Below are 14,790 nucleotides of genomic sequence, written 5' to 3'. Positions count from 1 at the left end.
TTCAGTGACAAATAGGCAGGCAGTAAAACTGCCTCAGAACTTGTGTAATATGTTCTTGGTCACCTGAACGTGACAGTACTCATGCAGCAGCATTCTGTACCAGCTGCAACTTCCAAATTAGTGTCAAAGAGGCCCCATATCTATTTATTTATTTGATTTATATCCCACCCTTCCTCCCGACCAGTGCGGCAAACAAAAGCACTAACAACATTACAGATTTTAAAATATATCAAAACAAAAAATCTTTAAAAACATTTTTAAAAAGGTTTAAAAACATCTTAAAAAGCAATTCCAACACAGAAGCAGACTGGGATAAGGTTTCTACTTAAAAGGCTTGTTGAAAGAGGAAGGTATGGATTAATCAAGTCAGGAAGTTACTAGGACATGAATAACCACAGCCAAGCTATCCCTATCCAGGAATGGCAATTGCTGGGGAACCAGATGTAGCTGGCAATAGGTACTCTGTGCCACTATGGCTACCTCAGCCTCCAATGAGAAGATGGAATTCAGAAGTACCCTCAGACTATATACTTGCCCCTTTAGGGTGAGAGCAACCCCATTCAGAATCTAATTCCTTGATCTAGAAACAGCCAATCCACAGAACCACTGTTTTATCAGGATTCAGTTCCAGCATACTAGCCCCCATCTCCTACCCCAGTTATTGGCTCAGCACCTGAACAACTTCAGCCAATTCTGACAGAAAAGAGAGAAAGAGTCAAGTATCTTCAGTGTACTGATGACATCTTGCCTCAACTCCCCAGATGATGGCTCCCAGCAGCTTCATACAGATCTTAAATAACATGGAAGACAAAATGAATCCCTGCAGGACCCCACAGTGCAAGTGCTATGGGGCTGAATCCCTCACCCCCACTTTCTGAAGCTAATCTGACAGGTAAGAGCATAACCACTGAAACACAGTGCCCCTAGCCCACAGAGCCAGTCTAGAACAATACTGGAGTCAGAAGCATCAAATGTCGCCAAGCAATCAAGAAAAATGAGCAAGATTGCACTCCCTCATCCTTCTCCAGATACAAATCATCCATTAGGGTGACCAAAGTGGTTTGTGCCAAAACCAGGCCTGAAGCCTAACTGAAACAGGTCCAGATAATCAGCTTCCTTCAAGCATATCTGAAGTTAGCTGGCTTCCTACTCATATTTCCTTCCAATTTTACATTAATTTTCTGAAAACACTTTGAGTCCTCCTAGAGAGGAGAAAGTGTTATTTGTTTTTGCCATTGAAAATGGGACTGCCAATTCTACAAGCAAACATTATGTCGAAGTTTCACACTGTTTAAAAGGCAGCAATATTTGCAATGTATTTGGGGGGGGGGAAACAAGTAAGAAAACCTTATCTTTCTCTGCATTTACAAGGGCCTGTAATATTTCATAGTGTGAAATATTACATGCGGAAAATAATTACTAAATTATTCCTAAACCGGGTGGGAGAAAATTATTTTTAAAATATTTTTTTTAAATCAGATTTTTTTTTTACAAAAAATACATTTTAATTTGTGTCTTAAAAAAAAGAAATCTGCATTTAATACAAAAATTCTAAAGTCTATACTTACCTCAGACTGAATCAAAGCTGTCTAACAGACTGAGTTGGAACCATGGACGAAAATATGACTTCTGACTTTAAATATAACAAAAGTCATATATTGAATTTATTATGATGTAGGCCTACTGGACCAAAAGACTAGCTCTCAAGACAATTCATAGAGCCCATATAGGTGATCTTTTATTCATGCTCACCAACTATGTAAGCTCTACAATGTGCAGGTCTCAAATTATGACTGTTTATGAGTCTACCAGCCAAATGGCATGGACATTTACTCTATCTCACAGAGAAACACTATTCTGCCAACCAGCCACTGCTTAAGGAAAGTTCTGAACTCTATATAGTTATATTGTTCAATGGGAATTACTTTTTTTAAAGCGTAGATAAGATTGCAGTTTAAGCCTTCAAAGTAAGGGATTCCCCTTAGCATTCTTGCACATATACAGAAAGCCAAACCAAGTTCTGTCACTTGACTCTAAACCAATATAATTTTCCAGGGCATATGGACTGCAGGACCCCCAAAGCTTTGGATTATACCCTGAGGTTTTATGACAACTCTATTTAGCTCCAAACCAGCATGTTTTGTTGTAGTTAACTAGTTACTATTCATGCTTATTCAGGGATAAATAGATTTCAAAATGGGAAATATTTAAAAGAATGTTTTGTCAATCTTTTTTTCTTGTTTTAAATTGCCTAATTTAAATCAATTGACTCTGTACAATTTGTGACCTACCAAACTAAACACAGTCCACTTTGTTTCTGCTGTCTGAATGACATTGTAAAACAGGGTTTGTCAAGCACATTGCAATATATAACTGATGGTCTATTTGGCTTGAGGTGTCACAAGTTGTGTAAGCCTGCTTTAAGCAAATGGGATTACCCATACCAATAAAACTTGCACTCAGCGATGAAGCTGAACTGATGTTTCTAGTTTGCAGGACAACTGTAACAATTGGGAAGGCGGCGGAGATTCCAATATCTAGATTTTGCAATTTCAAATTTAGGTCATGTTCTGGGTCTGTGATAAAGAATCAAACAGACTTTCAATGCTTTCAATGCTGAAGGTGTGATTCTACTAGAATAAGTTTAGATTTACAGAAGGATAATGATGTACCTGTTATTTTCAGACAGGCAATGGATGGAGCGACTCCCTTACGAGGAAAGGTTGCAGCATTTGGGGCTTTTTAGTTTAGAGACAAGGCGGGTCAGAGGAGACATGATAGAAGTGTATAAAATTATGCACGGCATTGAGAAAGTGGATAGAGAAAAGTTCTTCTCCCTCTCTCATAATACTAGAACTCGTGGACATTCAAAGAAGCTGAATGTTGGAAGATTCAGGACAGACAAAAGGAAGTACTTCTTTACTCAGCGCATAGTTAAACTACGGAATTCGCTCCCACAAGATGCAGTAATGGCCACCAGCTTGCATGGCTTTAAAAGAAGATTAGACAAACTCATGGAGGACAGGGCTATCAATGGCTACTAGCCATGATGGCTGTGCTGTGCCACCCTAGTCAGAGGCAGCATGCTTCTGAAAACCAGTTGTCGGAAGCCTCAGGAGGGGAGAGTGTTCTTGCACTCGGGTCCTGCTTGCGGGCTTCCCCCAGGCACCTGGTTGGCCACTGTGAGAACAGGATGCTGGACTAGATGGGCCACTGGCCTGATCCAGCAGGCTCTTCTTATGTTCTTATGTACAATGGAAGGAGAGTACTAACTAAAGCGATAGGAATTCACTGTTACATACTTTAAAGACAACACTGAAAAAGTATCTTTTACACTCATTCAGGCCATAGATGATCAAAGTCAGCATCACACAAAATCACATGATAGACAATCAGCTTATCACAGGTCTTCAAGCCTACAACTTTTTACAGTGTGAAAATTCTCCTTAAATTGCTTATATGAAAGCAAATCAAAGCAAGTGTAAGTTACTAGTGTACCTATACCAGGAGCCAGTGGGCTACCAATAAACATCCTGAAGAGTAGAATCTCTCACTAAATTTTCTTTACAAGTGAAATGGTAGGCAAAATAAATTACACCTTCATTACAAAGTGACAGGGCTCTTACTGACCCAAGTAAAACTGCTTCTAGGCCACAAGCAGGTAAGTGGCCTTCCCTAATTTAGAATAAAGCGTAACCTGTGGCATTCATGTGAACCTAGCACAGCAGTATAGGTTGATGCTGCTGTGCAAGTATATACCACTGCTACTAGATAAGCATAACAATGAAAGCTGCTGCACTACTCATCATAAGAGATGATGACTTGTGATCTATTTGACATCAAACTAAAAGGATCTTAGCCTAGATGATCACAATGTAGCCAGACATACTTGTGATATGGTAGTAATCCTACTGATTATGCCTTACTGCCATTATGCAGCACAGGATTGGCCCAATGCACCTACATCAACACATGCTTATTGTTGTTTAATATAGACACATGAATACATATGATCACAGTGAATTCCTACATTAATGCTAGAGCTTAGAGACATATCTGTAGAATCATTACTTACAAATATACTTACATCTTTTGCCATGTTATCTGATCCAAGAAATCAATTATTTACTTGCTTGATCACCCGAGGAGGAACAGAAATAATAAGTGCTATACTCTAAAAAAGGAAAATTAGAAAAGAAAAACTTAAGTTACTGTATTTTTTAATTATTATTTAATTTGTATCTCGCCCTTCCTCCCAGCAGTAGTGAAACACATTTTAAAATTGATATTGATGAAATTTAACATTCTCAATACAGGACTGTAAAAGTAAGTTATAGTTGTAAAAATCAAACTTAAACCCTTCATCAACATTTGCAACAGCTCTCCTTCATTATGGAGAAGCTGTCTTCAAACTATTTGGTCCGTTTCTTCTGGAAATATAAAAGCAAGATGGCCTGAACTGACAGCACAGGATCACCGAGGTGAGCTGCACCCTGTCCAGATATGCACTCTATCACTGAAAAAGTATAATTATTCCTCATACATAAATACACATACAACCCACTTCGAAGTGTGCACGGGGGCTGTGTTTGACCCACTAATTGCAGTAGAGTTGCTAGGCCTCAGGGCCCCAACCCCCTATTACACTCTTTTCCAAACCCTAAACAAAATACACACTGCTTCTCCATGCGAACATCCAAGCAGGCCCAGGCAATTTATACGCTGCTTCCGCGGGGAAAGGGGAGGAAACTGGTCCTAAGAGTCCCCCTGAAAACCAAGCAAGCAGCATCTGTGCTTCACAGAACAACTCCCGCCAGCCTCCGCCTCCTGCACCTTCCCGCCCCCTCTCCAGGGCCTCAGAAGCCCGACCAGAGCCCTGGAAGTCTAGCCCGGCCATATAACTGACGCTTGAGAAAGACGCGGGCCACCCATGCACCAATCTCACCCTCGTTCGAAAGCCCACCCCGACCCGAGGGGTGGAGGAGACGGGGGGGGGTAGAAGAAAGAGCGAAGAAAAAGGAGGAAGAGGATTCCTTGCTCGTATTAAGCCGTCCCGCCAAAACGCTTTCCACCAGCAGCACCGCCACTGCCTCCTCTTCCTCTCCCACCTGTCTTCCTCTCCGCTGTCCGCCGTCACCCCTCTCGCCCCCTCCCATGCCAAAGGCGCCCACAATACCTGAGGAACCGGAGGAAGGGAAACAGAGAGCAAACTCCATCCCCCACAACACACTCCCGAGCAATCCCCCACCCACAGCGCCGCTCTTGCACGGAGAGAGCGAGAGACGAGGGAGAGAGACGCCAACTGCACATGTGCAATGCACGGCCCTCCTCAAAACCCCTCGGGGGTGGGGAGAAAGAGCAGAGAAAAAACACCATCACCTCTTTGCTTCCTCCCCCACCGCAAGGCAAAGTAGCTGTGCTTGTTGGGAGGCAAGGGGCACCTTCCCTCCCCCTTCCGACACTCTCTTCAATTGCGCCAGCCCTGGCATGAAAGAATAAACTCCCCCACCAATCATTATAATGCGAAACAAACGTGCACTTTAAAAAAATGCCCCCCGTCCTTTCACCCTTTCCAGCGGCGCCCCCCCCCGCTATGCAAGCCTCATTCCTCTCTCCTCGCTTCCAGCAGTTTCAAAAAAGTGTGAAGTTTCCCTGAAGCAAATGCGGGGACAGTTAGGTGTTGAGTTCAATCCCATGTCTGTCCTTCCCGCCCCCTCACGTCTATTTCAGCCACCCCTGCAACACTTAAGGCTGCAGTCATATGCACACTTAACAAGCTTCACTGAGGTATGTGAGACTTTTGCAAGCTCACTGAAAAGTAGTCCTACACAATGGATCGGGCTCATGCCCGCAAATCCTAAACCAGTTTACTTAGGAGTAAACCACAATTAAAATTAGTAGTTCTTTCTTCTATCATACTAAGCTAGGATCGGAGTGCACAGCTGCGATCCGATGCACATTTACTTGGAAGTAAGTCCTGCTTACTTTCGGGTAAACGTGCACAGGTTGCAACCCTCCCCGTGCCTCCTCTCAAAAGCGCCATCATTCCCTGCCCAAGCCAAAGCTAACCCAGCCAAGTCGCGTTGTCCTTCCTTCCTGCCTCGCTTTGCTGCCCCCTTGTCTCTCGAGGCAGGCTAGAGATCTGTCCGGCTCGCCGTAGGTTGTTCCTCACACCTGTTCACGCTCCTTCCACCGAAGAAGGATGGGGAGGAACGAAAACCTCCGCTCACCCCCCACGGTCCCACAATTATAAGCTTTTTGGCGGTTGGCAGGAAGAAGACAGGGAAAAATTGAAACTTACACTTTCGTACGTCCCTCCGGCATGACGCTGCGCGCTGACGTCACGGAGTGTAACGTGCCCCACATAGACACACGCGGGGAGATGAGTGCTCCCTCCCCCCATCCATTACCACCATACGCTTCCTTAGCCAGCCTACTGGGCTGTCGTAGGAAAAGGCCCGCGCATGCGCAAGATTTTCGCGCCTTCGGGATTCCTTCACGCCTCTCTCCTCCCAGGGACTGAGAGCGCGGGAAGTTGTAGCGCGAGATCGTCTGTTGTTGGCTAAGAAGAGAGACAGCTGGCCATTGCCGTCTTACAAGCACTTTCCTCAAGGCTCCGCAGAAAATATAGATTCGTTCTTTGTGCTATCATCACCCCTCCCGCCAGTCTCATGGGGCATGCATTTATAATCAAGGACATCATGCAGATGATGAAAAGTGTTCTATATAACGAGTGACCGATCTCAACACCCTTTTTACTACTTTACAGATAAACAGCTGCGTTAGTCTGCTGCAAAACAAAGGGTACTGAGGCACACAGTACGCTTCAGCCTCTGCTTGTTTTACTCAAGAGAATGTTCGTAGCCTTTATTTACAGCTCTAAGTAAATAAGCATCAAATTGCAGCTTAACGAGTGAATTATGTAAAAGTGATTGTTTACAAAATGTGGATACAGTATGGTATGCTTGGACATGCATTCTCTTCATACTATTAATCAGCTGCATAGAATGGACAGTGATTGCTATCGGTATCGTTTCACTGACGTGGGTTGGGGAGGCGACAGACTTTCGGAAGGGAAGGAGGGAAACATTTGGTGAAATGAAATGTTATACGTGAGTGAAGCAACAGAAGTACGCAAATTTAAGCACAAAGCGGTCAGAAGGCTGTTAGATGTAGATGAATCCAGGCACACCCCAACAGGCTTAAGGTGTGACACTTTCTGACAACAGTCAGAAGTAATGCATTGTAAGACGGCAAAGGCCAGCTGGATCTCCTAATCTTACATAGTACCAAATGCTACAAATATTGACAAGAGATTATTGATCTTAAAAAATTGTTTCTCCTATAGTATACCAATCTTAAAGTCAGTGTAGGCTGAAATGGGTATCTTAAAAATACATTTGCAACTCTGAGGAGTATGTTACAAGAATGTCAACCCCTTTATTTAATGTTTATACACGCACACAGGTCCATGGTCTCTAAGACCCTCAGTATTTCTCTGCCAGGTTTTTTTTACCACAAGCTTCCATATGCAGATAATATGGCCCTTGTATATACTAGTATGATAGGTATGGGCATCTCCTTGGAGACATTGAATCACGTTATAAAAAGAACCTTCTAACTATGAACTAAACTTATTTTATTTGTATAGGCCACATAAATAGAAAATATCAATATAGAACAGGTCGTTAAGGGGTTTAAAATATCTGGGAATATCCCTATTGCCATGTTGAGATTTGATTTTCTTCAGAATTGTCCAGAGTTCATATTGTCTTGCTGTTTATTGACTGCTTGACATTACAGTATATACCAAATAGTTCAAAAATACAAAGCTTGGCTAATAAATGTGAAACCCTTACAATTAAATATGGAGATTTCTGACCTTAATGTTGCTATTAAAATAGCTACAAAATAGTTTATTAAAAATAAAATTAAAGAATGGGAACTTTTGTTACGTAGATATCTTCAAATGATGGAAATTGCATAATTTTTCCCTGTTAAAACTGACCATGGCCTTTCATATTATTTTAAATTTATCTTTCAGTGTGGTGAGAAAGGCATTTACTGCTTTGAGAATCCAGATTATGTGCACAGTATATTTAGAGTGGAGATATCCTGGATTACCTGTAAATTGCCATTTATGCATTTGTGGACAGGGAAAAGTGGAAGACATTGTTCACTATTTATATTACATTGCTCCCTGTATAATTCCCCGAAAGATATGTTTTTGAAAAAAATTCTCCACCTATTCAACAGTATAGAGAAAAATCTGTTCTTTAGGGATAGGGATATATGTTACATATAGTATCCATGTTTGTTCTACCAGAAACAGATCAAACAAAAATTTATCACACAAATGTTCTGGGGATCATCTATGTTAAATTGTATCTCTATAAGCAATCAAACAGATGGTATAGCACAGTGGGGAGGAGAGCCTGGCTGGGAGTCCAGAGTCTGTGAGTTCAAATCCCCACTCATGTCTCCTGGGTGTAAAGGGAAAGCTAAAGATCACCCCACAGTGAGTGGCTCAGGGCTTATGTGCCCTGCCACCTGTGCAGCAGTGTGCAAGCGGCATAGTCCCAAGGAGCCCTGTTGCCCTCCAGCTGGCAATTGCGGACAAGGAAGGGGCTGGCTTGTGCAGCTGTGGAAGGACTACCCTCAGAGGGAGGCAATGGTAAACCCCCTCTGGATACCGCTTACCATGAAAACCCTATTCATAGGGTAGCCATATTCGGGATTGACTTGAAGGCAGTCCATAAGCAATCAAGTTGTGTGGAGACCAATGGTTTTTAGCAAATAAATTTGACCACTTCATATAATCACTGTATCTATCTAGTTCCACAACAAGCTTGACATATTTCTTAGAGAAGAAACTTACACAAACTAAGAATAAAGGCTGAGGCTTAAGGTGCATTGACAGAGAGCTACTTGCTTCAAACAGGACCCTGCCCTTTCAGTGCTCAACCAAAACATGGTTGCCTTACACCATTTGCACTTTATGTAGTCAGTGGAGGCTGGTCCATTAGGGCAAATGGGGTGCTGCCTCTCCAACCTCAGTCATGATTCCTCCAAGCCTACCTGCCTTCTTCGTTACAACTAGCAGCTGTCTGCTACCTTCTTCTTAGTCTCGGTGTTACCCTTATAGAACTCAGCAAAAAGGAGGATGGGGACCAAACTAGAATTAGTTGGCTCTGCCTACTGTTGGCCTCCTTGCTTTCTGCCCTACCAGTCCTAATGGCCACCAGCCACCACTGGATGTAGTTGTATTATACATCTTTTATACAATTAAATTCCAAAAAGTATGAGCAAGCAGCATTAGCAATATCCAAAGAGATGTTATAAAAGGGTATATTTGACTCTCAAAAGGTTTAAAAAAAGTTGAGGGAAAAGCCCTTTCATTGATTATGGCAACATTTCCATGCAAGCAAAGAGGATTTTGGAAAACTGTCCACAAAGTTCAGCTGGAAATAACAAAACAATATAGATTCAGGTTGTTTAGTTTTTCCAAGTTAATGTTTCTGTCATTTGAAAAACAGGATGTCTAGCAGTTAGTAGAACTTTAACATTAATTTCAGCCACAGCGGATTCAAGTTTTAATAGTGAAGTTCTATATTTATAGTTTGAACCAATGCTTAATTATAACTGTTTTTCAAACTTAACTGGTAAACTGTGCTAATCTCAAAATGGGTAATATTGCAGTATATTTTTCCCATTTGGAGGATCTGCCCTGTCTTCCTGGCCCAGTCATTGGCACCAGCTCTGCTCCTGGACCTGATGAGGAGGGCAGGCAGGAACAGAGAAAGGGGCTACATTTTATTAAGGACAAGACAGCCAGTACTGGGCAGCCAGAATATGTATAGACGGAATTATATAGCTGCACTATATCAGAGTGAGGAGTAGGAATAGGAGGGAGTGAAAAGCAAGCTCAGGTTCTTAAGTCTACACTTCTTAAACTTGTGCTTGCTTTTTACTCCTCCCTCCCATTCCTTTTTCCCTCACGTGTCATGTCTTTTTACATTATGTGCTGCTAGGGCAGGAGCCGACAAAACATTGATTTTTGAAAGCTGCTCTAAGAATTGTTTTAGCTAAAGTGTGGGCTATAAAAGCTTTAAACACAATAACACCACTAGGATTTTTAATGAATTACATTGTATTTGGAAAAAAATAAGATTGAGGAGCTGAACATTTCTTATATGTCCATCTTTATAAGAATTAGGACACAGGTATTCAAATATTCATTCAATGTGAGTGTAGATTCTGAGTTATGAAGCTTTTCAGAACATTCAAATGGTTTATTCTTGCTATATGCAGAACAGTTTGTCCAGTGGAGCAACACAAACCTAAATGTATCTTCCAAAAATATTTTTAATTTTGTTTCAATATCTGTGTTTTGATTTTGAACAATTAGCATGATCAACACAAGAAATTCTTGATATTCATTCTAAAAGGTCATTTCTGATCACATTTTTGTCAAATAAGATAAAGACAAATAAAGATAAAGACAGATAATTACATTATTTAAAAAACATCAATTAATTTCCAGTCCTTAGAAAGATGTTAACAGTTTTCAAGTTTATGTTTTAATGAAAAAACTAAATTTTGTATAGCACTGAAAATACATCTTTTGTGGCTGTTAGATTTGGATATTAACTTATTACATAATTCCTTAACAGTGCCACAGGCACTATAAATGTTAATTAAGCTAGTTGCACTGACTGTAAATAATGGGTTGTATCCAGCACTACCCATGTGCAAGTGGAGTGGACTTCAGGTCATACAAAGGGACTTCACCTTCCTTTCTTCCTTTCTGCGCACTCCTGCATGCTTCAAGATCTGCTCCAGAGGGGTGGAGGATGCTCCAGAGCTGATGTGGAGGTGGAAGGGGAGGAAAGAAAGATGAAGTCTCGTTGTATTACTTGTACAACTTTGGATTCTACCCACACTCAAAAAAAAGGCACATCAGTCAATTACTGGTTTTGTAGACCTTTTTTAAATAAAAAAAATAAAGTTCTGAAAAAAAAGCAATTTAACAGAATTATTCTCCCATATTCAGATTATGTATTGTGAAAAATGTTGCATTTTGTTAAGTAGGAAGATGTTTCCTTCATGGAAGCTTTTGTACTAAATATCTTCAGGAACTTAATCGTCTTTCAGGTCTCGGTACGCATTTCATAATTGCAGCTCTCCAGAGTGCTGGTGCAAGCAATTGGCTTAGAGTAGTCACACTCAATATAAGGAGGTAAACCTAAAAATTAGCAAGCAAAATGAGTTATTTCTGTTAACATTTTTTTCTTATGAGAGACCCACTGAAGTATTAAAGAGATCAACTTAACCTTAACATAGCTGATATAGCTAAAAATATATTTTTATTACAGGTTGACAACCTGTTCATCTTGAAGTGTTATTCATGAAATAACTTCAGCGTGTTTGGCTTATGGTAATTCAGAAGTTTCTTTAGTTACCGGTAACAATTGTAATATGCCTATGTGGCCACCATGTTGCACTTATTTTCTAATCCTGTAATTTTGGGATTATAGATGATCCAACTAAGTTATACCATTGAAATCAACATACTTATGGTTCACTGATTTTAACTGGTCTATTCCAAATATGACTAAACATGGTAAGACCCTATAAATCTGCCATCCTTCCATCTAGCCCACTATTTTCTACTCTGACAGTGGCTCTAGGCAGAGGTTGTTTCCAGCCCTGTGACCTTGCACACAAAGGACATTATAATAAATTATGGCATAACTATAACTCCACACTCATAATTGTAAACCAATTTTTCAAAATCTTGCCATTTGCACTCTTGCAGCCTTTGAGTAATTTCATCACAATATTTTCAAATGTATCACTCTGATGCGTGTAAAATTTTCTTGAACTAAAATAATAATCAGAGCTAGCAGGTCATAAGAGTACTAGCTACAGAAGTCATGACATCATTATTATTATTTTAAATTTGTATGCTGCCTTTCCATATAAATATGCTCAAAGTGGCTCACAATGGAACAAAAATGCAAATCACTACATCAATAACAATCAAATACTAAACCACCTTTACCTACCCCAGCCCACAAAGGAGATCAATCAAAGTCATAAAGAGAGGTAGAGTCAGTGGAACAATGAGGTTATATCAGGTTAAGAAGGAAATTTTAATGGAATAGTGAAGATAGTACAACAGTGTAAGTCTATTTGACAGCCACATTTATAAGCAGCAAGTTTTCTCCCTATTTTTTGGTCAAAAGGTTGGAACTGCTTGACTGAGTTGCCCATGATCTGCAAGTAATATTAATATAGTTTAATTTACCAGAAGTTGTTCACAGACCTTGAAATGTAAACTCTAAGATCCCCTTTATCAGTCTGAGATCTGGTCCTAGGCTTCCCAATCCCAGAAGCATTAAGCATTAAGCTTCTGATGCTATCATCATGAAAGCAACTTTGGCTGCATATATACAACATTTTATTCTAGAATCAATGAAGACTGAGCTCTTGTTTTTTTCTACCTAGTCCACACATAACCTAGACCTATTGCAGATTTTTTTGCCCTGAAAAGTGCTTCTTGACAAATTCCAAAAATAAAAGTGCATTGTAGATTGACTCTTCATTACCCGACAGATATAAGCAAGGGAGGGGTATCCACACCTCCCCAATGACATGGCTGGGCATATCACAAGGGTAGGGTTTTCAAACACCTATCCAGTAACCACACCCACCCATCTGGACTGAAAGATCTACAATCAATCTAGATTGAAAGCAGCATGTTGAGGACAAGTATGAACGATTCTGTATTGAGAAAAAGGATCCACTGTACTCACCTGAAGGTTGCTTGTCTGGGGGCACTAGGACACCACCACCAAATGGGTAATGTGTTTCTCCTATGAGGCAGGAAAACATTAATGCTCCACAGAAAGTTCTCTGGTACCGGTCCCCCAGAACAGAACACATTACCCATTTGGGGATGTCCTTGTGCCCAATGGAGGAACTACATTTTTGCACTACAAACAGATGTGTATGCAGCCTAAGACAATGGCAACCAGAGGCACTGTGACTTACCATCCCCATCTAAGCAACAAAGAAATTTATTCAATGCCACATAACACCCACAGCCTGTGGGCATAGGTGCATACTTAAAAAGAAAGGATTGTCTTTAAAATACTTAAAAATAATGGATTGCCGTTATTGTTCCTGTTACAAAGAGAAGGTAGCACAATCAAATCCATAATGCAACAACAAGTACCTTTTCCCAATGTTAACTGTTACCCTGCTGACTGACAAATATTAAAACTACACCTAAAATATTATTAAAAGAAGTTTGGGTGGCCACAGTCTAGCTTTTGGAATATGCACATGTGAAAAGGTCTAGCTAGAATTGTGTACAAATTCCCCAACTTTTTTTTAAAGCCCCCAAACAGCCTTGAGAAGCTGCAAGTTAAAGCATATGAAGGAACCGGCATGAGGTTGCTCAACATGGTGCCCAGGTGTTCTTTTTTGTTAGAATTTCTTCTTCCTTTAAAAGTTTCCCAACCTTTTGCAAAGGGAAAAACAGCTGGAAGTGATTTTGAATGGCAAACAATTGCTGGAGGGAAAAGGTTACTACCTTCTATTATTTAAACAATTAGCCCCCAAAGCTGTTTTTGTTTTATAAGAAAAAAGTTTGAGGAAGCTACACACAACTATGTATATAGCGTCGTCTTAGTGTCAACCATTTTACCACATAGTTTAATACATGCTTTAAAATGTGGAAAGGTTACATGATTCCATGGCTCACCTCTCGAGAAATTATACCAGCTCTGCGTGCTCTGCTTCCCAAGACAAAGGAAAACTCACTGACTTGAGCCAAACCTGCGGATACAATCCATTTGATGTACTGACTACTCTTTGGAAGAATCATAGAAAGGACAAGGACTGCCAGGAAAAACTGAAAGAGAATGTTTTTAGAGATACAGTGGGAAAACAAGCAGGTTTATGCTGCTTAAAAGAAAAAAGGGGTTAAGCAGCTCTTTAATGAACATCAATTATCTAGTTGTATTGATTAGCAGAACAGGTCAGATACTTATCTCAGTAAAAGGTGTTTTCTGTCTGTGATACTCAATTCAATAAATTTAAGTTTTGTGGACTATAGCTCAACTTCGCAGCACATTCTGCTCACACAGTAGGGTTTTCCTTTCCTGCCTTCCTCCCCACTGCAGATACATTGTGCCCTCCAAAAGCCTCTCCTGAGCCACAAGGGGGGGGGGCATAGGAAAGGCTGGGAATTCGGGCCATGGGCTGCTAAGTGAGAGAGGAATTATTAAAAATTGGGGGAAATCTACTCAAATATTCACAAATTTCCTCCTCCCACTGCAACACATCGCAACTCTTCGGAGAGGCATTCTCCCCCCACCCATGTTGTACTGGGGACTGCAGTAGGGAAGATTAAGAAAGTCCTATTGCTTGTGTGAAACTCTACTCATGGAAGAACAGCACACAAGCCTTTGTCATTAATTTGAAGAAGACACAGACTCAGGCCTGCCCTTAGCATGTGCAGGGCCAGGGGAAATAGCATAGTTGGGGGGCCCCACATTCTTTCTCTCTCTTTATATATATATATTTATACCAGAGCATATGCTTGAATCCTGATGTATTACTCAGGGTTCAGAATAACATCACAATGACTTATGGCTGGTCCTCACTTTTGTGGCTTGTCTGCTACTTCTGCATAGTCAAGTTCCACACTGCACTGTAATATCCGAAAGGTGGAGTTATGTACTCTGACGCTCCCATGTGGTTCCAGGTGTGTCCAGAGCA

The 14,790-nt window shown here is 40.9% G+C and overlaps 2 protein-coding genes across 15 annotated transcripts in view; both read right to left on the bottom strand.

Annotated features, from left to right (window-relative positions):
- Positions 1-6,515, bottom strand: part of TFDP1 (transcription factor Dp-1) — a 47,146-nt gene extending 40,631 nt beyond the window's left edge. Inside the window, exons 1-2 of one of the 9 annotated variants that reach the window (XM_061626709.1) lie at positions 6,302-6,515; positions 4,076-4,174 (exon numbers count right to left, since the gene is read on the bottom strand). In XM_061626709.1, coding sequence (XP_061482693.1) covers positions 4,076-4,099 — 24 coding nt within the window. In that variant the 5' untranslated portion in view covers positions 4,100-4,174; positions 6,302-6,515. Of the gene's footprint in view, positions 1-4,075; positions 4,175-4,677; positions 4,777-4,945; positions 5,046-5,176; positions 5,311-5,379; positions 5,513-5,567; positions 5,697-6,069; positions 6,274-6,301 lie in introns of those variants that run through there. The other 8 variants (XM_061626707.1, XM_061626715.1, XM_061626711.1 and 5 more) reach the window with 8 other exon arrangements.
- Positions 6,516-10,557: 4,042 nt separating this feature from the next.
- Positions 10,558-14,790, bottom strand: part of TMCO3 (transmembrane and coiled-coil domains 3) — a 42,454-nt gene continuing 38,221 nt past the window's right edge. For 5 of the 6 annotated variants that reach the window (XM_061626705.1, XM_061626702.1, XM_061626703.1 and 2 more), the window contains exons 12-13: positions 13,772-13,921; positions 10,558-11,245 (exon numbers count right to left, since the gene is read on the bottom strand). In XM_061626705.1, coding sequence (XP_061482689.1) covers positions 11,132-11,245; positions 13,772-13,921 — 264 coding nt within the window. In that variant the 3' untranslated portion in view covers positions 10,558-11,131. Of the gene's footprint in view, positions 11,246-13,771; positions 13,922-14,790 lie in introns of those variants that run through there. The other variant, XR_009762726.1, reaches the window with a different exon arrangement.

The sequence above is a fragment of the Rhineura floridana genome, chromosome 5, assembly GCF_030035675.1.
Source record: "Rhineura floridana isolate rRhiFlo1 chromosome 5, rRhiFlo1.hap2, whole genome shotgun sequence".
NCBI classification, from domain to species: domain Eukaryota; kingdom Metazoa; phylum Chordata; class Lepidosauria; order Squamata; family Rhineuridae; genus Rhineura; species Rhineura floridana.
The sequence above is the reverse complement of the archived record's forward strand: the minus strand, read 5'-3'. Positions and strand labels throughout refer to the sequence as shown.